The sequence below is a fragment of the Hippocampus guttulatus genome, chromosome 22, assembly GCF_054856545.1.
Source record: "Hippocampus guttulatus isolate MCC_2025c chromosome 22, RoL_Hgut_1.0, whole genome shotgun sequence".
NCBI classification, from domain to species: Eukaryota; Metazoa; Chordata; class Actinopteri; order Syngnathiformes; family Syngnathidae; genus Hippocampus; species Hippocampus guttulatus.
The window spans coordinates 8,619,431-8,641,586 of NC_141282.1; the positions used below are offsets into that span (position 1 = coordinate 8,619,431).

Sequence of the window (22,156 nt, forward strand, 5' to 3'; positions counted from 1 at the left end):
CGGCTTTCTTTCTTTTCGCGTCAGCGAGCGCCGTATATGTCGCGTGTGTAAGTGGATATCGATATTGATCCCTGCAGTATCAGATCTTATGTGGTTCAAACAAAGATGTGCTCATTTCTTTTTCAGACGAAGGAGGATGTTCCTTGTTGCGCAGGGGCTGGGTGCCCCCCCCCCCCCGTCACACATGACTTGGTACGGCCCAGGAACCCTCCTCCTCATCCTCTTCTCCTCCTCCGGCGAACAACACGCACAAGCGGACGCGATGGGCACGCAGTCCCTTCTTGATGGCCTTCGTCATCTTTATCTCCCACGCTGAGCGCTCGGTCGATCGTCAGCCGTTTGGATCATCGTGCGGCTGCTTGGCGCCCGGCTGGAAGGTATGCGCGCACGCATGCGCGCTCCGGCGTCGGCTGGACGCGCACGAGCGCCACGTCGGCGATGTTGAGGAGGTTTAGGCCTGCCCTCATTAATTGGTGAGACTTGATGGCTGATGGTAAACGGAGGCGGGCGGAGGGCGGGGCTCAACCCCGTCACCAGCCCCTCACTTCCCGTCCGCTTAGCACGTAAGCTTTTAGCCCGCTCGGCGACAGATGTTGTTTGAGGGCCGATTGTGACGGCTCGTCATCAAGGAGGCCCGATAGCGATTTGCCGTCCGAGGGAAAATATTGTCATCGCAAAAAGGCCCCAAGGCGTGGTCAGAACGCCTTTGAGGCTTTTCTTGACAAAATGGATTTTCTGATGCCGGAGTAACTGAAGCGAGGGCGAGAGCCCAACTGTCAGAAAGGAGGAAGGAAGGAGAGGTCTCTGTTCTCTCTTGCCTCAAGTTTGCAACGGAATTTGCGCTCTCGCCTCTGGGAATCGCCGACCAAATTCTCATCCCGGCGCCGGTCTGGAAAAAAGGAAAGAATCCCCGACGTCGACCCCGTGACCTAGGTGACCTGGACGTAGCGCGTTAGCATGCTAACGCTAAGCCGCGTGTCGCGGATGGTGTACGCGTGGACCAACACGGTGGCCACGGAGCGCTCGCTCTTCGCGCCGGCGCTCTCCTACCCGGCGGCGCCCTTCAACCACTCGGAGGCGGCGAACGGCACGGCCGCGCCCCCCGGCGGCCGGGCTTGGCCCAACGCCACCCGGCCCGGGGCGGCGGAGGACGGCCTGACGTCGGGCGAGACGGCGGCGTTGGCGCTGGCGTTTGGCGCGCTGTGGCTGGTGTCGGTGCTGGGCAACGCGCTGGTGTGCCTGGTGATCCACCGCAGCCGCCGCACGCAGTCCACCACCAACTACTTTGTGGTGGCGGTGGCCTGCGCCGACCTGCTGCTGAGCGTGGGCGGCGCCCCCCTGGTCCTGGCGCAGGTGGCGTGGGGGCGCTGGCCCCTGGGCGCGGCGGCGTGCGCGGCGGCCCGCTACGTGCAGCACCTGTGCCCCGGCGTGCAGGCGTACGTCCTGCTGTCCATCTCGGTGGACCGCTTCTACACCATCGTGCACCCGCTCAGCTTCAAAGTGTCCCGCGAGAAGGCCAAGAAGATGATCCTGGCGTCGTGTTCGCTGGCGGCGGCCCTGGCGGCGCCCTGCCTCTTCTTCTACGGCGCCGAGGGCCGCCACTGCCGCTTCTTCCTGCCCGCCGGCCGGGGCGGCGTCTGCTACGCCGCCGCCCACCTCCTCCTGGGCTTGGCTCTCCCGGCGGGGCTCATCTTCTCCTTCTACCGGCGGGTGGTCCGCCACATCTGGAGGTTCGGCGCCGACGGCCACGCGGTGCGGCGCACCATGAACACGGTTCCTCGCCCCAAGGTGAAGACCATCAAGATGTTCCTGGTGCTCAACTGGCTCTTCTTCGCGACGTGGACGCCCTTCTACCTGGCGCAGCTGTGGCACCCGCGCGAGGCGGACGACGACGACGGCGACGGCGCCGCGCGGCGGCGGGCGCCGCTCTTCTTCGCCGCCGTGGCCTGGATCTCCTTCAGCTCGGCCGCCTCCAAGCCCACCTTGTATTCGGTCTACAACGCCAACTTCCGACGCGGCATGCGGGAAACCTTCTGCGCGTCTTCCATCAAGTGTTACCGCAGCAACGCCTACACCGTCACCGCCAGCTCGCGATTGGCCAAGAAGAATTACGTGGGCGTGCTCCACGCGCCCGTCGACGTCAAGGACGCCGCGCACCGAAGCTTGGAGCGCGACGCCAAGGGCCAGAAGAAACTGGCCTGGGCCGCCGGCGCCCACAACACTTTTGTGTAGCGCGCCGACGTGCGGCCAAAGCGGCGCTCGGCCGACTCGGGGCGGCCGGCGACGCGACCTTCCCTCCGCTTCGACCGCTCGGCGAGCGTTTTCGCCGGCTCGCAACTTTTCCGCGGTGTGCGCAGCACACGGGCAACCGCTCGAAAGGCTTTCGGTTTTCCTCTCAACTGACAGACTTGAATGATTTCGGCCGGCTCATTTCAAATCCATTTCCTTTGGGATGCATTTGACCCATAGGAGTATTTCAATCATTGGCAGCCACCCCCCCCCCCCCAAAAAAAAGCTATCTGTTGCCGAGGAAGAAATCTTGTCAAGTGCTATTTGTCACACAGCGCGCGGAAATGGCTTGAGGGCCCGAATGACCTTTCATGGTTTCTAAAAGTGCTCATTTGCGACGTATTGCTTGCGATGTTTTCTCCATGACGGCGATCAGAAACGCGTCTCCCGACGCAGCGGGAGGGGGGGGCCTCGTCATGATGTTGCAGTCCGCTGCGGACGTCGCGTAAAGGAGCAAAGCCACTCGCTAAGCGCCTCGCCTAACGCCGTCGATTTCTGCGCCGCGCTCTCTCGTTCTTTGGCTCTACGACGAAAACGCCGCCGCGTGGACAAAGAGGCGCGACGTGCACATTTGAGCGGTCCGAGAGCAATTGGACAACTCTTATCTCCGAGGGCCACTCAACCGTTTTTTCTTCGTCTCAGAAGCGTCAACAATGAAAGGTAAGCCTCATCGCCTCAAAAGAAAGGCTGTGAAATGAACTGAACTTGCGTGATGTCTTGTGGTAGCCATTTTGCCCTCGCACGGGAGCAGACCGCAATTCTTCTTTACTTTTGACAATTTCTTTTCTCGGTGGTTTTGGGGGGGGTCTTGTGCCGCCTTGTTCATGATCGTCGTTGCTAAAGCTAACCGCTTTTTGCCGTTCATCTTCACCGTTTGGCTAAGCTAGCGCAATTCAACACTGAGAAATGTCAACGAGCGCTCACTTAAGATGTCGAGCCTGGATTGCGACTGTTTCTTGTGTGTGTGAACATGCCGAGGTTGTCGGGTTCCGTGTTGACAAACGTGAATGAATGGCCACTGAAAGGCGAACAGAATTTTATTTCCGGGAACAAGAAAGGCTCGCCGCGCAAGACAAACCAGCGATGAGACGACATTCGCAAGAAAACGGGAGGCGGCGCGGGAGCGACGTTGGGCAGCAAACGGCACGGCGAGCCGGGAAACGTTTGACCCGAGGTATGTGCGACGTTCCGATCGAGGGAGTTGGCGGGCCAACCGCTTTGCATCGGGAAGGCCCAGCAAAGATTTGGGTGCCTCGTCTGACTTGGAAAGCGCGTCCCCGGACTGCGAGTGTGATTTCTGATTTCCCTTAACTGTACGCCACGCAATTGTGGAGTCGACCGTTTTTATGACTCGTCGTTCTCCCAAATGTCCAAAAAGGCGGCGGCGGGGGCGCAAAAAGTTTGCGAGCGGAAACGCGGGCGCGTCTGCTTGCGTCCTGCAAGCAGGCTGGCCTCCGGTCCTACCGCAGCCCGAAGTCAGCCGGGGACGGGCTCGGCCGCAACTTTGCAAAGTCGGGAGGACGCGGCGACGGATTTCGGGGCCGTCGTCCGCTCGTCAGGCGTTGCTTTGGATCTTGGCGCCCTTGAGCGTTTTGGTGCCGCTCCCCGCCGCGGCGGGTCCTCGGTGCTGGTCGTCGGCCGTCAGCAGAGCTCGGATCTCGGCGGGGATCTTGCCCCGGTCCATGGCCGAGCACCACTGCTTGTACTGCGAGCAGAAGCGCGACGTCAGCGAGAAGGCCGAGGGCGGGCGCCGAGACCGCTTCCGAACGCTCACCATGTCCAGCTCCTCCCTGAGCGCGCAGATGGCCCGCTCCTTGCTGGAGACCAGCTCCTCCAGGTACTGGTAGCGCAGCTTCTTCCTGGCGCGGCACTCCCTGGCGCTCTGGCGACTTCGCTCCAGTTTGGCCTTCAGGTCGATCTTGGCCGGCTTGCGGCCGCGCTTGCCGGGCTTCTTGGCTTTGCCCGCCGCCAGCACCTGCGCACAACCCGCGTTAAGAGCCCGAACGTCACGGAAGCGCCTTCGAGTCCGACTTCATGACGCGGCTGGATCGTGAAGGGGCTCTTTCGTCCGCGGAGTCATGAGCGGACAAACAAACATGGCCGCCGCTCACTCGGGGGGCTCGGCTCACCTTGTTGTTTTCGTCCATGTCGGATTGCTTCCGCGCCTGACTGCTCGCTCGCCCGCTTCGGCTTCGCTTTCGGCTCGGCCTCGTTCGTCTCGTCTCGTCTCGGACGCGGATCGCCACAACAACAAGCGCGCAAGATGACAGCGTTGACGACGTCGAGCGCCTCCCCGATGACGCCGTACGCCGCGCCCCCTCGCCGCGGTCAAAACTTTATTGCTCGTGACAAAACAAAGTTCAATTCAGAGACGTTTCAACGTCAAAACGCCACTTTTGGTCGGACTCGTCTCCCTCGAACTTTACAAAAGAGGCCATTTTGAATCTATCTTTTCCTCATGCTAGTGGGCAATCGATGCACTTCGGAGCCTTTTTGTTGTCCCGGAGCCGTTTGGCAGCTTGCTCGATATTGGGGGGGGGGGGGGGGGGGTATCGTTGTCAAAGTGTCCAAGTCGGTTTCTCGTTGGCATCCTTTACGTTTGTCAAGTCAACTTTTTGCCCGGACGAACGAACGAATGGGGAAATTGCATCTTGAACACGCTTGCTTGAAACGATATCCTCCGACCCCCTTTAAAAAGAGCCACGTCACAAATCTTTCCAACGAGTCCGCGAGTGTCTATATTCTTTATGTACGTATTTGATTTTTTTTTTTTTTTTTTTACGTTGCGCCTGCGCCTTTAAGTGGCTCCGACTCACCAGGATGACGTAATGCTTTTCTTTTCTCCGCCGTGACCTCATCGACTTTGGATCCGGATGCACGAAGCAGGTCAAACGTCTGTGCCTCTGACGACTCAGCCGTCGAACGTTCGAGCGGTGAGTCGCTACATTTGCTCGAGTTTTGCTCAAGACGTCAACGGGTAGGCGGCGCGTGTTGAGTGTCGCGACATCTTCGTCCGGATCACCAGCAGCGAAAACTTGATCGAGGCCCCACTGAAGTTTGACTGTCGGCGTACGCCACTCGACTAACGTCGTGCCGACTCTTGCTTCACAGTTCAGACCGTCTAAATCGTCCAATATCAACTTTTCCAACACGAACGATGCCTCGCTGCGCTCCTTCTCCAGCCTTCACAGTCAACCTTTTTTTCTGTGCGTGTACGTGCGTCTCCTTTGTTCCAGACCCTTCCGTGTTTGACGGCAACGTCATGACGTCATCACAACGCATGCCGCCGTGACATGGCGGAGGCTTCCGCCGCGGCGCCGAGGGTGCGCCCCCTGTCCGCGGAGGGGCTGGCGGCCCTGCTGGAGGGGCGCGGCGGGGCCGCCGGCGGCTTCGGCGTGCTGCTGGTCGACAGCCGACCCTTCGCGGACTTCAACGCGTCGCACATCGCCGACGCCGTCAACGTGGGCGCGTCCAAGCTGCTCAAGCGGCGACTGCTGCAGGGCAAAGTTCACGTCCGAGACGTCCTGCGCCGCGCCGCCGGGAAGCGGGTGACGCGCCGGCCGCCTCGCCGGCTCGGCCCCTTTGTCTTGCCGCCGCTTCTCACGTGCCGTCGCCCGTCCCGTTTTTGCGCAGTTGGCGCTGGAAGCGGGCCTGCGGGTGGTGGTCTACGATGAGAATTCTCGGGACGCGTCCGCCCTGCGCCGCGACGCCTTCGCCGGCGTCCTGCTGCTCAAGCTGCAGCCGCACTTCCCGTCCGTGCGGCTGCTGGCCGGTGAGACGCCGACGGGCTCGGCCGCCTTTCATCCTCTTGACTCTCCTCTCACTCGGACTCGGCTTTCGTCGCGCCGAGGCCAAAGACCCTGGCCGGACGTCGGGCGACTTTTGCCCTTTTCTCCCGTTCGGAACCGCGAAGAGCCGTCACTTGTTAGCTCGCTAGCTAGCTGGCCCTATGGGGCGGAGTCAAGTGACGGAAACCGCGAAGCCCCGCCAAACACGCGGAGGGGCGCCGCACGGCTGGCCTCCCTTCTGCTCCGAGCTGTGTCCAATGCCCGCCGAAGGCTCGTCATGTTTTCGGTCGATCCGCGATGACGATGGCGAAGCCAGCATGAGGGCGTAAAATGTCGTTTTCCCTTTTTTTACAACTCCTTTTTGCATCTTGTTGATGAGCGTGTTTTTGGTGAACGCCAATGATGTCGTGTGCGCGTGCGCTCAGGTGGCTTCTCGGAGTTTTCCCGCCAGTTTGCACGTCTGTGCGAGGGGAAGCAGCAGCAGCAGCAGACGACGGCGCCGGCACCAGCCGCGGCCTCGGGCCCCACCCGCATCCTGCCGCACTTGTACCTGGGCTGCCAGCGCGACGTCCTCAACGAGGTGCCCGCCCTCGCCCTCGCCCTCGCTGTTGACGATGTCACGGGTCGCCTGACGCGTGTCCACCCCGTTGGTGGCAGGAAGCGATGCGACGCCACGCCATCGCCTACGTTCTGAACGCCAGCAACACGTGCCCCAAACCCGACTTCATCCCGGACTCGCGCTTCCTGAGGGTTCCCGTCGACGACGGCTTCCGCGACAAGATCCTGCCCTGGTTGGACGCCTCGCTGGACTTCATCGGTCAGTAAGCCGTCGCCCGCCTCCGCCCGTCCGCCGTCTCGATGTGCGCCTTGCGTGCGTTTCAGAGGAGGCCGAGGCGTCGGACGCGTGCGTGCTGGTCCACTGCCTGGCGGGGATCTCGCGCTCGGCGACCATCGCCATCGCGTACATCATGAAGCGGATGGACATGTCTCTGGACGAGGCCTACAGGTCGTCGCCGCCCGGCCCGGCCCGGCCCGGCCCGGCTCGCCGCGCTCCTGACTCGCCGTGTCGTCCCTCCGCAGGTTCGTGAAGGAGAAGAGGCCCAGCATCTCTCCCAACTTCAACTTCCTGGGTCAGCTGCTGGACTTCGAGAAGAAGATCTCCCGCCAAGTGCGCGACGAGGGTCCGCCGGCGCTCGCCCTGGCCTCCCTCGCTTTGGAGGAGCCCGCTCGCCCCAAGCGCCGCTTCTCGCTGGACTTTAAGACGGCCGCGGCGGGGGACGGCGCCTTGGAGTCGGCGTGTCAATTCTCTCCCGTGGCGGAGGTCTGCGAGCGCAGCCCGGACAAGGAGGAGGCCCGCGCGAGGCCGGCGGCGGCGGCGGCCGGCTTCCCTTTCGGACTGCCCACGCGGGCCCCGAAAGGGCGGCGCTCGGACATCCCGCCGTCTGTCGCGGGGGGCCGCGATTGCCGCTCCTCCTCGGAGACGGCGGGAGCGGTACGGCGGCGAGGACGGCCGCCGGCGTCCCACCGGGGAGACTCTCGCAGGAGTTGGCACGAGGAGAGCAACTTTGAGAAGACTCGAAGCCGGCACGGCCGGACGGAGAAGGAGCCGGCCGCGCGAGAACGCTTCTCTGCCAGCTTGGAGCTCGTTGGCGTGTCCTGAGGCGCGCGCGCGCGCTTGCCCGTTTCTGTCCGTGTGGGCGTGTTGTTTGCCCGCTGTATTTTGCACGCCAGCTCGGTTGACGGCCAAACAAGGTTGAAATCCAATCCCGTTGTCGGTGTGATGAGTCAGCCGATCGGCGTCGACGTCGATGCGGGAGGTCGGTCGCGGACGACGGGCGCAAGCGTCGTCCCGTCGTCGCTCGCCCGAGACCGCGGCATCGAGGGTCGCCGAAGCCCCCGTGGACGTCGGCGTCCCGACGGTCGTCGATGGGAGCGATTTGCGCCGAGGCCACCTTTGGCGAGAACGTCGGCGGTGGTCACAGTTGAGCTCGCCGGGTATCGTTGAACAGCGGCGGTCGGGGGCCAATGGTCCTTTCGGGCAACGTTCGGGGACTTTCTCGGAAAAGCTCCGCTAGCCGGCCCAAACTCGGACGAGCCGTGCGCTTTCCTTGCGGCCCGCGGTCATCGGCGCGCTCCTTCTCTCCCCCGCTGTCACCGACGGAGTATTTTTGAGCATGAGGGAGGCCGCCTGCCGCTGTATGTTACGCAACATCTCGTGGCGGGGGGCGGGGGGGCGCAAAGGTCGCCTTGCCGCGCATCCGCCCACAAAGGCACTTTTCACCCGCCCTAACCCACAGTCTGAAGGTGTTGTGAAGACTTGGCGTCGCAGGCTCCGCCCCCCCCGTCAGGTGCCGCGCGCCGGTCGAGGAGCTTAAGCGATCTGCGAGGCAAATCCCGCAAGGAGGATTTGCCGTGGCGGCTGCTCACCCTTCGCCGGCTGGCCGCCACAATCGGCGCTTTTGTGCCTCTCGCCGTTTGGACCGAGTGCCGGGACGCTTGCATTTGACCTTTGGGTGACCCCTCCCGCCGCCCACTTCCTGGAGAAGGTCAGTGACCAAACACCCATTGCAATCCGCACACTCGCCAACCGAAAGGGCCGGCCCAATTCATCTTTCTTCTCAATGCGTCAACACACCCACACACTGCCACGTGATGATGTCGGCGTGAAATATTCATGTTAGCATCACAATTCTCAGACATTGTTGAGTCATCAGATGTGTGTGGGAGGGGCTCCAAACTTGTTTTTTGTTGTGCGCAACAGCCGATGGGTTGTCTCCGCTCGAACACAAAGCCTCGTCGTCGGACTAGGAAGGGGGAGGGGCTAGAAGAAGGGTTTGATCTTCTGTGCGCGCGGCCCGTCAATCGCGCGCGCCGCGTGACGTAATGTATTGAGGTGTCGGTTACCATGACGACAAGTCGGCGCGCCGGCCGAGCCGATCGCCGTCTCCACGGTAACTGGACGCACAAGGAGGGGAGGGGCCCGTTCCGTAGTTTTGCCGCGGCTTCACGGCACGAGGCTTGCGTGTCGTCGCGCCGGCAGGAGGCCGAGTTGTTTGCCCGCGACGTGGACTCGCGGCGGACGGGGCTCATTGTGCGTCCTTGTCTTTTCAGCTGACCGATGGCGAACCGGATGAACGGCGACGAGACGGCAGCCTTCGCCTCGGCCATCTTTGGCTCGTCCTCCACCAAGTCAGTCTTTCTTGGCTTTTGGCTCGCCGCGCCGGCCCTCCACGCGCGTCGTGTCTGACTGCGAACGGGAATCGCATCGGGGGAATCGGCGTTGGCCCGCCGTGAGCCGCGAGCGACCGCAAGCTCACGTGAGGGGGGGGGGGGGGGCGACGACGCGCTCAGTGGGCTTAAATGGACCGTGACCGAAGCGCGCGGCTTGAGTCGGACTCTAGACCGGGACCTTAGACCTCCACCCGTACCTGTACTTTGACCCACCTGAACCCGGACCCGACTTGACTCCACCCATGATCTGGATCCGGACCGTGAGCTTTGAGCGCAAACCTGGGCCTTGACTTCAATCTGTGACCTGATCCGAGTCCTGGATTTGAACCGAGTTAGCCACCCGGACCCAGACCGTGACTTTAGACCCCGACCTCGGCCTTGAGCGAAATCCCTTCCTGGCCGCGGCGCTTGTCTCGCCCGAAGCCGCGACGGGGACGGTGACCCGCAGCGAGACAATGACTGCGGACCGGAGCCCGAGCGTCGACGAGCGCTTTTGCCTTTCGCTCAAGCAAGCGAAGCATCGGAGCGACGACGACGACGAGCCCGCGGCCGCTCCGGCTCCTCCCCCTAACGCGAACGCTTGTGTCCGTGACAGCGGCCGCGACGCTCCCGAAGCCCGCCGAGCTCAAAGCGAGGGCGAGCCGCCCGTCGGTGAGTTTGCCTCCCGCGTCCGGAGCGGGCGGCGGCCGTCGCCTTTGGCCGCGCTCCGGCAAAGAGTGACGACCCCTTTGCGACGGTTGTTGGCAGGAAGCGACGGAGTCCGTTTCCCGCTCTCGTGGTCGAGACATCCCAAGAAAAGTGAGTGAGTGGCGCGTGCGCCCGCTGTGAAGAAAGTGGAGCCCCCGACGGCTTTTGTGTGTCAGGGCGACGGAAAGCGCGGCGCGCGAGCGGCATCGACGACGGCGCCGACGCGTCTCGCTACCAAGTGGAGGTCGGTGACCGTCGGTGGCGCCGTCGCCTCGGCTGGCGCCGGTCGCTCACGCTGCGGCTTTTGCGGCCGGCGCAGCACCTGAGCACGCTGGCGCTGGAGCGCAAAGCCGGCCTGCTGACGGCGGAGGACGGCGTGCGCCGGCTGCGGCTGCTGGACGCCAAAGGCGAGATCTGGACGCAGGACGTGCTGCTGCGGGTCCGCCGCCACGACGTCAGCCTCCTCGACGCCGACGCCGAGGTCAGCCCGCTCTTCTGGTCCTCCTTCTCCTTTTTCTTTCTCTTGCGCCGCTCCTCCTTCTGTTTTGTTTGGTTCTTCCTCGGCTCCGTTCTGCCGCTTCTTCCTTTTGTGCGGGTCTCTGGCCTTCCCGGTCGTCCGCTTCTTCTTTGGATATTTCTCGTTCCTCTTCCGCTATCTGTCCTTTGGTTGCGTCCTCTTCTTGTACTGGATCTTGTTCTCCGGTTTTTGCTTTTTCTTCTCCTTCAGAGAGTTCCTCTTGAGATTCTTGCTTTTCTCCAGCTTCTGGCCCTTTTCGTTTTTGTCCGTCTTCTTCTTGTGCCAGTTCTTGATTTTTCGGGGTCTGCTTCGAAGGCGATCGCTCCTCCGGTCCTGCCGGTCGCGGTTTCTGTCCTTCTAGTTGAGATGTCTGCGTGTGTGTGCGCGCGCGCCGCAGTGCGAGCTGGAGGTGTTCCCGCTGAGTGCGGTGCAGCAGTGCCAGGCGGTGACCAACGCGTGCGGCTTTGACTCGATCCTGGCGCTGGTGTGCAAGGACTCGGGCCAGAGGAAGGCCGACCTTCACCTGTTCCAGTGCGACCACGTCAAGGTGAGGCGCGCGGGCGCGGGCGCGGGCGCGCGGGGTCGGAGCGCCGAGCCGTCTGTCTGAGCCGCGCGCGTGGGCGCAGGCCCACCTGATCCGCGCCGACATCCAGAGCGCCCTGACGGACGCCAAAGGAGGCGGACCCAAGAAACGGCCCGACGTCCTCAAGTAAGTCGGGCCCCGCCTCTCGCCTCGCCTTCTCCGAGTCGAGAAACGTCGCGGAGACCACCAGACTCCTCCGCGCAGCCCCGGCGCGCAAAGACGCCGTCACGGCCCGATCCATCCCTTGCGCGCAGGATGATCCGGAACAGCCGGGGTGAAATCCCGCCTCCTCCCGCCGCTCCCCCCCCGGAACCGCCGACGGGTCCGGGGGGCGGCGAGAGCCGCTCGGACCGCGGCGGTGAGTGACCTCGCCAAAGCTGGAACGGCGAGCCGCTTCACAGCCGCGCCTTCGCACGCAGGTGGGCGACGGACGACGACGCCGCCGTCGCCGGAGGAGGGGGAGGGCGGGACGGCGGCCGTCGTGGATCGCGACGTGGTAAGAGGAAAACCGCCGTCGCTGAGGAGGCGACTGAACGCGCGCTTCATCGGCCTTCCTTGAGAGCAAAGCATTTCTGTTGCGATGCTGTCCATCCTCCTTTGTTGCCGGCGCTTGCCCCCCCCCCCCCCCCCCCCCCTCGGTCCTCAGCAAATCCTCAACCGGCTCCTGGACGACATCGAGGCCTTCATCGGCCAACTGCAGAAGGCGGCCGAGGCGTGCGGCCAGCTGGCTCGGCGCAAGCAAAACAAGAAGGCGGCGAAGAAGACGACTCCCGGAGGTGCCCCCCCCCCCCCCCTCGCAGCAGCGCTTTTGCCGCTCGATGGCCGCCCCCGCCGACCGTGCGCCTTTGTCCTCCAGAGGGCATCCTGACGCTGCGCTCCAGAGCGCCCGGCCGCCGCCACTTCCTCGACTGTCTGCAGAAGTTCAAGTTTGCCTTCAACCAGCTGGTGAGCAGACGCGACACCCGCGCGGGCGCCGTCGTCGGGTCAATCGATTCGTGCGCACGCGTCACAGCAACCCCCCGATGGACGCTCGCAGGGGAAACTCAACGGCCGCATCCGCAACCCCAGCGCGGACGAGCTTCTCCACTTCCTGTTCATCCCCCTGAGAACGGTAGGACCCGTCCCGCCTCGACCCCCGACCGCCAAACGGCAAAGGCGGGTGACGGCTCCGCCCCCTCTTTTCCCGCCGCAGGTGGTCCAGGCTTCGGGCGGCGCCGACGTGGCCCGCGGCGTGACGGTCCCGCTGCTCACCCGCGACGCCGTCCAGCTCCTGCGCGCCGCCGGCACCGCGGAGGAGCGCCGGCTGTGGGCCGCCCTGGGGGACGGATGGACCAAGTGCAGGTCGCCGTCCCGGCGGCGCCGCGCCGCTTGTCCGCCCCGACGTTGACCGAGTGGCGTTTAGGTCGGAGTGGCCCGAGGATCGCTACTTCCCGCCGTGCCCGCTGGTGTTCGCCGACGGCTGGGAGCCGCCGGCCCGCCGGGACGCGTCCGTCGGGGAGCGCGAGGCGGGACGGGAAGCGGGCTCGTTGAGCACGGAGGAGGTTAGACGCCGCTGACGTTCCCCAAGCCGAACCCGGCGAGGTGACGGCTGTCGGCGCCCGGCGCCGGTGCGACGTGGCTTTCCCAAGCTCGCCGGCGTTTTTGTCTCGCAGGCGTCCCCGCGACCGCTCGCCGCCCGACCGCCCGTTTTGGAGGAGGACGCCGAGTCCGAGCGCGCCGGCGGACAGCAAGCGTGAGTGGCGCTCTGCTCGGGCGGGCGGATGGGCGTGGCTTCGACCTGATTGGCTGGCGGCGGACTTTTCAGGAAGCTCAACAAACGCTTTGCCAAATCCAAGTACGACTTTGTGGCGAGGAACAACACCGAGTTGTCGGTGCTCAAGGACGAGCTGGTGGAGGTGAGCGCCCCCCCCCCCCCGTCCCCCCGCACGCACGTTGGCCAGCCTCTTGTGCCACCGCTCTTCCCTCCGTCAGGTCCTGGACGACCGCAAGCAGTGGTGGAAGGTTCGAAACGGCGACGGCTCGCTGGGCTACGTGCCAAACAACATCCTGGACGCGGCGGCGCCGGCCGTGGACGTGACCGGTCGCGGGGAGGCCGTCTACAGTCACACCATCCAGGTGCGCCCCTCCCCCACGCACGGCACACGCCGACGCCTTGCGCTGGCTCACGCGTGTCCGCTTTTTGTTTGTCAAGCTGATGATGCCGCGGAAGGAGTTTGAGATGTTCAAGGTAGGGTGGCTGCTGGCGGCTGGGCGGGGCTTAACGGCGGCTACGCTTTGCTTCGAAAGGGACCGTGGGACACGCTCGCTCGCAGGTCCCACTCTTCCTTGGGTGTGCGTGCGCGTGTTTGTGTTTGCCGTCCGGCCGGGCCGCTCGTTGCTCTCGGCATTTGTGTGCGCCGTGTTTGTTGGCTAGCGCAGAAGCTCAAGGCTAAGGCTAGCGAGCAAACTGAGGAGAGAGTTGGCGTTTGTTTTTTGCCTTTCCCCACACGCCCCGCCCCCGCGCGTCGGCCGCAGCGATTGCTGGGAGAGCTCAACGAGGTAACCTTTGACCCCGGCACGTGCGACTCTGACCCCGGGCCCGGCGCCGGCCCCCCGCTCATGGTTTCCTTCTCACCCTGTCAGAAGCAGACCGGCGCCAGGACGCAAACCCTTTCCGGCAAAGACGTCCTCTCGCCCGCGCCCCCCGCCCCGCCGCCGCCGCCTGCGCCCGCCATCGACGCCGCCGAGACGGGCGCCGATAGCTCCGCTAGCCGCGGCGATGGCGGCGCCGGGACCTTCGCCGCCCGTGAGTACACGTGACCCCCCCGCGGGCCACATCCGACCAAAGACAAAAACAATCAAAGAGGATGAGATCTTGTTTGGATTCGGCGAATGGATCAAGTCATCATCATGATTTGCACCCGTTTTGGTCCGCGGCTCACGGCGGGCGGCCGCCTCGCCGCTTCGCGGCGCCCCGGGGGCTCGGCTTCGCAAAGCGGCTGAGCCGCGAGGTCATTTGCGGTCGACGGCGAGTGGCGAAATGGCCGCCCGCGCAACATGAATCCGAATGCCGTGTTTACGCGAAGGGAGGGGCTGAGGGGACTTGAAAGGCTCAGCGCGCACGTCCCAACGAGAAGAGGCCCGACGCGGGCTCCCTTTGACGTGTGTGCTCTCCGAACGGGCGGCTAGGCGGGAGGTCCACCATGGAGGAGGTCCGGGACGAGCTCCTGCAGCGCCTGACGTTGGGTCGCAGCGCCCACAAGACGTTGGGCGCGGGCTTGCGCCGCGGCGGCGCCGCAAACATCCCCGGCGTCAGCATCACGTACGAGTCGTCGCCCGACGACGTGCGGCGCTGGCTGGAGGCCAAGGGCTTCAGTCCCGTGTAAGTAGGAGCCGACGCCACGCGCCGCGCCGCGATCGGCTGCCTTCCGCCGGTCTGGACTGCCGATGGCTTGCACGCAGCACCGTCGGGAGTCTGGGGGTGCTGACGGGGGCGCAGCTCTTCTCGCTCAACAAGGACGAGCTGAAGACGGTCTGCCCCGACGACGGCGCTCGCGTCTTCAGCCAGGTCACCGTGCAGAAGGCCGCGCTGGAGGTACGCCGCCGACGCTTGACGCCAGTCGGCCGTCGCCGCTCGGCCGCTTCGTATGACTGGCGCGGCCCGAGTGCCGACGCTACCGGGGACTCGATTGGAGTTTTACTTGCCCCTCCAAAGTGCGACTCGGCCCCGCCTCTGTCGGCCCCGCCTCTGTCGGCCCCGCCTCCGTCGGGCGCACCGTGTGGCAAGTGTGCTTTGCTGTCTCTTCAGGTCTTCTTCTGAGCCGCCTCTCATCTTCTTCGCGGCTTCGTTCAGGTATCCTCATCCCCCGCACCACCGCCCCCTCCCCGGATGTCCGCTCGCCGGCTCTCGTCCCGTAGCGCTGTCCTCGCACCTCCCCGGCGCGCTTGCCGTCCGAGCGGTAAAAAGGCTCGTGGCTCGGCGCGCAAGGTTTTCCCCCGCGCTCTTGCCGGTGGCGCTCTTCCTCACCCCCTTCCCAGTATCCTTCCTGGCCTCTGTCCTCGTGTTGTTGGTCTCGCCTACCGGGACGAGGTGCCAACGCCGATGTCGTGAGCTTTGGCCGCTCTGACCTCGTTGTCGTTGTTCCCCGTCAGTCCGGCTCCGAGCTGCGGGAGGTCATGAGGAGGCGTCGGGAGATGCTGGCGGCCGGCGCCGGCGAATCGGGGACGGAGTCTTGACGAAGGTCCCGCCCACCGAAGGTCGCGTGACTCCCTCCCCGGCTTCTGGCTTCCTTCCTTCCTTCCACGTTTCCTCGTTCGGCGGCCCTCGCCGGAGCTCCCTCGCAGCTCACGCCGAACGCAAACGCGGTCCGTTTCCGACCGCCGGGCGCTCACGTCGACATGAGGATGAGCGTTGGCCGAGAAGACGACGCCGCCTCGCGCGGCGAGCGGTGTCGGCGTAGCTATGTGGCCGCGAAGCCTGGCGGCGCGACACTCGCCGTCAGAGAAAACGGCAAAGATGCAAAGGTGACTTTTTTTTTTTCCCTTTCCCAAACCAGGGACACAGTGGCCTGGAACCTGAAATTGGCGGGGCGCACACTGTAAATGGACTGGGCGCGCTAGCCTCAAGCCTCGTGTCTTGTTGCACGAGCACGCTCCCTCAAACACTTTGGCCGTTAGCGGTGCCCCTTGTCAAATGAACGTGTCGCCCCAAAAATGTTTGCGCTGGCCTCTGACTTCCAAACTCATCAATCCACGTGGAGGAAACCGCGACGACAATGTGGGGCCTGAGCAAACTGTGTTGTACGGCTCTGCTTGAAATCGTCGCCGATGTACGTTGACATTCTTAAAGCCTGTCGACACAACAGCTCAACATGTACAAGGTTTGTTTTAACGCAAATAAAAAGGGTCGCATAACAAAAGCCATTTAGTCTGCTTCTTTGGTGCGCGCGTCTCCATCGATCTAGATCTAAAATATGTAGATGTGAATTTCAGATTGACTAAAGAACAAAAGAAAAATGCCGTCACTGCTTTTCGCCCCCGGTCTGGCCGACTCGTTCAGAGTTTCAAAGAGTCTTCAGTGCGGAACTACTTTGACGAGTGGCATGTCGGCTACTGTTGGAGGAAGAGCGAGCGGCCTCCTCTTCCACGCCTGTTGCTTGAATTTCAGACGAGGAGAATGTCGGTTCTTCAAATAAAGGCTGGAGTCAATGAAGGGTTTCATTGATTTTTCTGCAGTTTACGAATGGATCGGGGCTCCTGAGGGTTCCGGGAAGCGTAAAAGAAACACATTCGTGAGATGATATTGAGACAGGATGATGATGAGAGGCGGGGAGGTACGCCTCTCGTGCAAATCCCGGAAACAAAGAAAGTTGGGTGTCATTTGACCCGGTGTGCCTGGAAGAAGTTGGGAGTGCTGAGGTGAGACCGGACCACCACTAGCCACCGCTTGGTGTGACGGCAGGAACACGGATGAGAACAAGTACTATTTGCTCAGAGGGGATCCATGCCTTTTGTGTTGCCGGAATGAGCTCCCACTGAACATGGGGCAAGCCTCCTCAAAACTCACTTGTATTCTTTGGCATTGGACTCAGCATGACTTAGATTTGTTCTCGGTTTTACCGTTTGCTGCTTTCTACCGCCTTCATTAGCGATTTGTCTTACCGTTTATTGTGCATGTTAAATTGCTCCACGTACAGCACTTTGTATGCAGCCACGGCTGTTTGAAAGTGCTCCAGAAATACACTTGACTTGACTTGACGGTTCCTCTTTTGATGTGAAACATGTTCTGCGGAGGGGGGCCCTAAAAGTGGTGGGGGTCGAGGGGCGCGAAAGGTGATTGTGAACGGTGAGCAGGAAACTCCTCCAACAACATTCTACACTCGGTTTCTTTCAAATCCAACTAACGGGAATAATTCCTTCACCCTACCCGTAGTGCTACGGCAAAATACGGAATGAAATGCTCCAAGCGTATGATTTTGACAGTGGGTTCGGTATTTTTGAATCCAGTTACGTTTTGTAGTAGCTGTCATTTGTATTTCTCCTTTGAAGCTTTTCTTTGTGTGTGGGGTTTTATCTCCGATTGAACAAATCCTCTTCATCTTGATTACGAACATGTCACCATTTCAAGGTATCCCGAAAAGGCAACTCGATCAATTCCACGTCGCTCAATACGAAATCTCGGATCTTTGTCGGTACAGAAAGAAAAGTCTCGACTCCACCGGGGTTTGTCCTCCAAAACGAGGTTCATCGCGGTGATCTGTGGGGAATACACGCGGGGACGGCTCCCGGAGATTTACCGCTCCCGGGGCTAAAGGGGGTTCTGAGAGAATATTTGATGCGGATATTTTTGAACCGCGAAATGCTGGAGGTGCTCAAGTGGAGCTCCGTTTCCGACGGGCCTACGGCGCCCCCTGCCCTCGCTGCGGCGCCATCCTTGAACATGCGATGAGTAAAAATGGATATGTCGGGGGAGGGGGCAAAACGGCGTTCTGAAGGGTACCGGAACAACAGAGACCCTCCGCCGCCCACGACCCCACCCACCATGGAAATGAAAATGAAAATGGATGGGATATGTAACCGTAGTACCACTTCTCGCCGGGAGGGGCGGCGGAGTAGCAGAGGGGCCGTGGGTGCGCTCTAGGATGAGAGAACAAGTATCGGCAGAAGCGGCTGAACTCGGCGCCATTTTAAAAGAAGTCATTTGTGCGCACAAACGCCTTCGAGTTCCTTTTTGGCAACATGTTGTATCTGGAAGATTATCTGGAGAGTAAGTATAAAACCGTCTGGCGGGGGTGGGGCGAGGCGGTTCGCGGTGAGGGTTTTGGCCTCTCGGCCACCTTGTGTGTGTGTGTGTGTCGGACTGTTAGCCTCGCCGAGCTAGCGCGTCTAACACAGCCCCCCCCCCTCTTTCCCTCTTCTTTCAGTGATCGAGCAGCTTCCCATGGATCTCCGCGACAGGTTTACGGAAATGAGAGAGATGGACCTCCAGGTCCAAAGTATGTCCGAACGCTCGCACCGAGCTGTCAGGCACAACAGCACGGCGCACATTTGCCCTTTCCAATGTGTGTTGGACGCGAGTCAGAGCGGCCGCGTTGTGTGCTTTTGGGGACGCCAGCAGACGTACGGTAAAAGACGCTGTCGGACGAGGATGCTCGCGTTCTCTTCGCTGGGAAAGAGTAGAGGAAATGCTGACAATGCTTGTATCTGGGTGAAAATCGTAGAAGACGAAACTCGTTGAGGAAAGGGTAGTGGCGGACAACAAAAGCTCATAGAGGACACCCCAAAGCAAGTGCGGGACACCGGGACTCGACTTGATTCATCGAGGGCTTGAAAAACAAACAAACTCGGCCGATACCGAATGCAAATATATATATGAAAGCAAATTAAGAGCAGAGAACAGGCGGGCAATGCCGAGTGGAAAGCCAAAGAATAGGAAGGTGGTAAGAGACCAGTTTGAAAGGGGGCTTCACGAATCCCATCGGAATGCAGGTGGGGGGGGGGGTACGCACCCTGACACACCCGCGTCACTCGAAAGCTGCCGCGTTGTCGCCGATGGAGCAAATGTAACCTGACTCAACGGGCTGCAAACACAAAGCGTATTCTTTTGCGACGTCACCCGACCTAACGCGGGCGCCTTCTGCTGTGGTGTTCAGACGCCACGGACCAGCTGGAGCAGAAGGTCATGGACTTCTTCGTCAACGCCAAGAAGAACAAACCCGAGTGGCGAGAGGAGCAGATGGAGGTCATCAAGAAGGTCAGATGCGTCGATGGCAAATGTCGGCAAAAAGCTCACCCTCGCCGTTTCGTTGGTTCGGTGGCCTCGTCCGCGCACGGAGGCGCGTGTCCCGGCCCCCAAACGACCTCGCATTGATTTCGGTCGCTCTTCCCGAGAACCGTTGGGCGGCAAGAAGTCACGCGCGGCGGTCTCGAGCGAGTCGCTGCGTAAAGTCCATGATTACAAGTATTTTTTTCCTCGGGATTCTGATTGCGGGACTTGTGCCCGGGTTGTTTTGACGCGCCGCTCATCCCCAGGTGGCGATTAGCCAAGTCGCTGGCGCAATAGATTTGAATTTGAACCGCGACGACCCATCCCCATTTCCGAGTCTTTTGGGCCAGCGGTTAGCGATGTGCAATGGATCGCTTTGAGCCGTCCATTTTTGACAGCAGAATATTTTGGCCGCAATTTGTTTATTCCCAGCTGGCGCGCGTGCGGACCAGCGCGGATGAGAGTTTGGTCAAGGGCGCTCGCTTTTGACCGCAAACGACGCCGTGTGTGTGTTCAGGATTATTACAAAGCTCTGGAGGATGCGGATGAGAAAGTGCAACTGGCCAATCAGATTTACGATCTGGTGAGTTCTTCCCGCTGCGCAAATGCCGCGGGCGGTCGGGAATTTGGCGCCAGGGTGGGCCGCGAGATGTCCCTCCTGCCTTTCTGTGCTCAGGTGGACCGGCACCTGCGCAAGCTGGACCAGGAGCTGGCCAAGTTCAAGATGGAGCTGGAGGCCGACAACGCCGGCATCACCGAGATCCTGGAGAGACGTGAGCGAGCGCTCGCCGCCCCGTCGCGGCCTCGCCGCCCGCGTCCCTCTCACTCCCCCCGTCCGCGCTCGTCCCGCAGGCTCGCTTGAGATGGACAGCCCGTCTCAGCCCGTCAACAACCATCACGCCCACTCTCACCCCACCGCGGAGAGTGAGTCGAGCCGCGCCCTCTCGCCCTCGTCTTTGCGGCGTGCTCATTTTGCTTTTCCGTGGCGATAGAGAGAAGGTACGGCGCTTCGACGCACCACACGACCGAGCACGTCCCGGAGAAGAAGTTCAAGTCGGAAGCTTTGCTCTCCACGCTGACGTCGGACGCCTGCAAGGAGAACGCGGCAGGTACGCGGCAAGGGCTTCTGCCGGCGCGCGCGTCGCCGGTCGTGCCCTCGGAAGGACACGACCCGACCGCGGACGCGCGCTCGCTCACGCCGGCGGACCCGGCAGGACCGGCGCACGTGCCGACGCTCGCGGCGGCAGCTCGCCGCCTCCCAACCGCTCGTCGTGTCTGATGCAGGTTGCCGTAGCAACAGCACCTCGGCGTCGTCTGCCGCCAACAACGTCTACGGCGTCAACTCGTCGCAACCTCTGACCCCGTACGGCCTGAGCTCTCTGCCCGCCGGACCCGCCGCCGGAGCCGGCGCCATCAGCATGGCCGCCGCGCAGGCCGTGCAGGCCACCGCGCAGGTGAGGGCAACTAAATGGCCGACCCGGGGCCTCGCCGCCACAAAAAACTCTAATCCCTGAATTGAAAACCGAGAAGTGGTTTCAAATTGACGACGGACGAGCATAGATTGCCGCTTCGCTTCCTTGTTTGTTGGGCAGAAAGTCGGCCACAAGGCTGATGATTTTTTTGAAAGATCGCTCTCCTTTCATGTGGCGTTGAGAGGCTGAAAGCGCCGCATTTGGACAATTTGAAGCCCACCGACGAAACGGTCAATCCGATCTCGACCGAGTTCAACGCCGCAACGTCAATTGATGGCTCCCGTGCAGCTTTTGCCGGCAAAACGTTGAGCCGCTCTCCGTTGAGGGCCGCCACACGTGCCGAACCGGCGTCCCGCTTACGAGGCCGCCGCGTGCGTGACTCCGCTAGATGAAGGAGGGTCGGCGGACGTCCAGCCTGAAGGCCAGCTACGAGGCCATCAAGAACAGCGACTTCCAGCTGAGCCGAGACTTCTCGTTGTCCCGCGAGGCGTCTCCGTATCCGTCTTCCGCGCTGGCTTCCACCTTGACGCAGACGCTGGCCCCCGTCGTCGCCGCCGCGGCCGCCGCCGTCGTCAACTCGGACTCTCGGGGCCGCAAGTCCAAGTAAGACAAAGCGGGGTTGTCCGCGCGCTTTCGGGCAGAAAAAAAAACAAATTCAAAGAGGTTTGTTGAAGCGGGGGCGTTGCCGCGCCGCTCTCTTCGGTCCCGCAAGGCGTCCGAAAGCAAAGCCCCCCCCCCGCCGCCTCCTTTGACGTTTGCTCTTTTCCAGAGGCGGCGTCAAGTCTTCCAACCATCAGTCGTCGTCGTCGTCGTCTTCGTCTTCGCTCTCGTCGTGCTCGTCGTCGTCGGCGTTGGCTCAGGAGCTTTCCCAGCAGGCGTCGGCGCTGCCCGAGGCCGAGGCCAGCGGCCAAGTGGACTGGACCTACGACCCCAACGAGCCGCGCTACTGCATCTGCAACCAGGTCGCGTGCTCTGCCGCGCCCGCCCGCCCGTCCTCGATGCCGTGAGCCCGTCGCTCACCGAATGACGCGTTGATTGCAGGTGTCGTACGGGGAGATGGTGGGCTGCGACAACACGGACGTAAGTCACGCATACCGTCGCGGGCGACTCGCTCGCTTTTTACCGGCCGCCGGTACGTTTGCCATCTGGCTCCGATACTTACTTGGCCAAAGCTCCTTGCGGGCAGTCGGCAACGCGTGAAATCTCAATCAAAGCAGTGGGGGGGGGGGGGGGGTGAATGACCACTCGATGCCGATGGTCAGCGACTGCTGAAAAGTAGTCGCAGGGGGGTCAGCGGCTCTGGGAAACTGTTTGACAAACCCAGCACGAAATGGGGCCTCATATAAATGAATCGTCAAGTTGTCCAGTTGCTTGCTTTTGCGTCTCGAGTGTAACGTGTGCGTGGGGGGGATCCAATGGCTCCGCAGTGTCCCATCGAGTGGTTCCATTATGGCTGCGTGGGTCTGAGCGAGGCCCCCAAAGGCAAGTGGTACTGTCCGCAGTGCACGGCCGCCATGAAACGACGCGGAAGCAGACACAAGTAGACGACCGGCCAACACGGAACGCCGCCGGCACCGCCGCCGCTGCTTTTAACAATAAACTTTATGATGATTATTTTTTTCAACGTCCACGTGGTCTGTCCTTTCCTTTGCCCGCGATCTGTCCCGTGGCTTTGCCCCCCCCCCCCCCCCCATCCATCCGTTTTCTGATCCGCCTCTGCTCACGAGGGCCGCGGGGCTCGCCGGAGGCCCATCCCGACGGGGGCGCACCCCCGAGTGGTCGCCAGCCGTCGGCCGGGCCCACGCGCACATCGCGAGGGACAATTTGGAGCCCCCAATCAACCGA

The 22,156-nt window shown here is 62.2% G+C and overlaps 5 protein-coding genes across 22 annotated transcripts; 4 read left to right on the forward strand and 1 right to left on the reverse strand.

Moving 5' to 3' along the window:
- The first annotated feature begins 261 nt into the window (after positions 1–261).
- On the forward strand, positions 262–3,463 carry gpr19 (G protein-coupled receptor 19). The gene is made up of 2 exons (XM_086103900.1): positions 262–2,949; positions 3,323–3,463. The coding sequence occupies exon 1, from the start codon at positions 958–960 to the stop codon at positions 2,230–2,232; it is 1,275 nt and encodes a 424-aa protein (XP_085960026.1). The 5' UTR covers positions 262–957; the 3' UTR covers positions 2,233–2,949; positions 3,323–3,463.
- Positions 3,309–5,245, reverse strand: crebl2 (cAMP responsive element binding protein-like 2). 2 transcript variants are annotated; one of them, XM_086103904.1, is made up of 3 exons: positions 5,106–5,245; positions 4,064–4,264; positions 3,309–3,994 (listed from the first exon to the last, which is right to left on the reverse strand). In XM_086103904.1, exons 1-3 carry the CDS (start codon positions 5,145–5,147, stop codon positions 3,845–3,847), a joined length of 393 nt encoding a protein of 130 aa, XP_085960030.1. In that variant the 5' UTR covers positions 5,148–5,245; the 3' UTR covers positions 3,309–3,844. The 2 variants fall into 2 exon arrangements, with proteins under 2 accessions (XP_085960030.1, XP_085960031.1); XM_086103905.1 differs by lacking the exon at positions 5,106–5,245 and adding an exon at positions 4,419–5,048.
- A 337-nt stretch (positions 5,246–5,582) lies between these two features.
- On the forward strand, positions 5,583–7,841 carry dusp16 (dual specificity phosphatase 16). 2 transcript variants are annotated; one of them, XM_086103897.1, is made up of 6 exons: positions 5,583–5,837; positions 5,923–6,061; positions 6,503–6,657; positions 6,735–6,894; positions 6,960–7,083; positions 7,158–7,841. In XM_086103897.1, exons 1-6 carry the CDS (start codon positions 5,583–5,585, stop codon positions 7,735–7,737), a joined length of 1,413 nt encoding a protein of 470 aa, XP_085960023.1. In that variant the 3' UTR covers positions 7,738–7,841. The 2 variants fall into 2 exon arrangements, with proteins under 2 accessions (XP_085960023.1, XP_085960024.1); XM_086103898.1 differs by lacking the exon at positions 5,583–5,837 and having other exon boundaries at positions 5,929–6,061; positions 6,739–7,083.
- Positions 7,842–8,003: 162 nt separating this feature from the next.
- On the forward strand, positions 8,004–15,993 carry eps8a (EGFR pathway substrate 8a, signaling adaptor). 13 transcript variants are annotated; one of them, XM_086103890.1, is made up of 24 exons: positions 8,004–8,623; positions 9,189–9,266; positions 9,904–9,959; positions 10,056–10,106; positions 10,172–10,239; positions 10,315–10,476; positions 10,910–11,059; positions 11,139–11,221; positions 11,350–11,453; positions 11,515–11,591; positions 11,742–11,871; positions 11,952–12,040; positions 12,132–12,206; positions 12,288–12,436; positions 12,498–12,636; positions 12,724–12,827; positions 12,900–12,990; positions 13,067–13,210; positions 13,287–13,322; positions 13,610–13,633; positions 13,718–13,880; positions 14,264–14,456; positions 14,537–14,669; positions 15,227–15,993. In XM_086103890.1, exons 2-24 carry the CDS (start codon positions 9,196–9,198, stop codon positions 15,308–15,310), a joined length of 2,376 nt encoding a protein of 791 aa, XP_085960016.1. In that variant the 5' UTR covers positions 8,004–8,623; positions 9,189–9,195; the 3' UTR covers positions 15,311–15,993. The 13 variants fall into 13 exon arrangements, with proteins under 13 accessions (XP_085960016.1, XP_085960009.1, XP_085960004.1 ...); XM_086103883.1 differs by having other exon boundaries at positions 14,537–15,993; XM_086103884.1 differs by lacking the exon at positions 8,004–8,623 and adding an exon at positions 8,632–9,028 and having other exon boundaries at positions 14,537–15,993.
- Positions 15,994–17,671: 1,678 nt separating this feature from the next.
- ing3 (inhibitor of growth family, member 3) lies at positions 17,672–21,935 on the forward strand. 4 transcript variants are annotated; one of them, XM_086103894.1, is made up of 12 exons: positions 17,672–17,840; positions 17,998–18,198; positions 18,727–18,827; positions 19,357–19,422; positions 19,516–19,612; positions 19,692–19,763; positions 19,832–19,948; positions 20,124–20,293; positions 20,700–20,914; positions 21,081–21,273; positions 21,353–21,391; positions 21,739–21,935. In XM_086103894.1, exons 1-12 carry the CDS (start codon positions 17,813–17,815, stop codon positions 21,853–21,855), a joined length of 1,416 nt encoding a protein of 471 aa, XP_085960020.1. In that variant the 5' UTR covers positions 17,672–17,812; the 3' UTR covers positions 21,856–21,935. The 4 variants fall into 4 exon arrangements, with proteins under 4 accessions (XP_085960020.1, XP_085960022.1, XP_085960019.1 ...); XM_086103896.1 differs by having other exon boundaries at positions 17,998–18,069; XM_086103893.1 differs by having other exon boundaries at positions 19,357–19,612.
- The last annotated feature ends 221 nt before the right edge of the window (positions 21,936–22,156 follow it).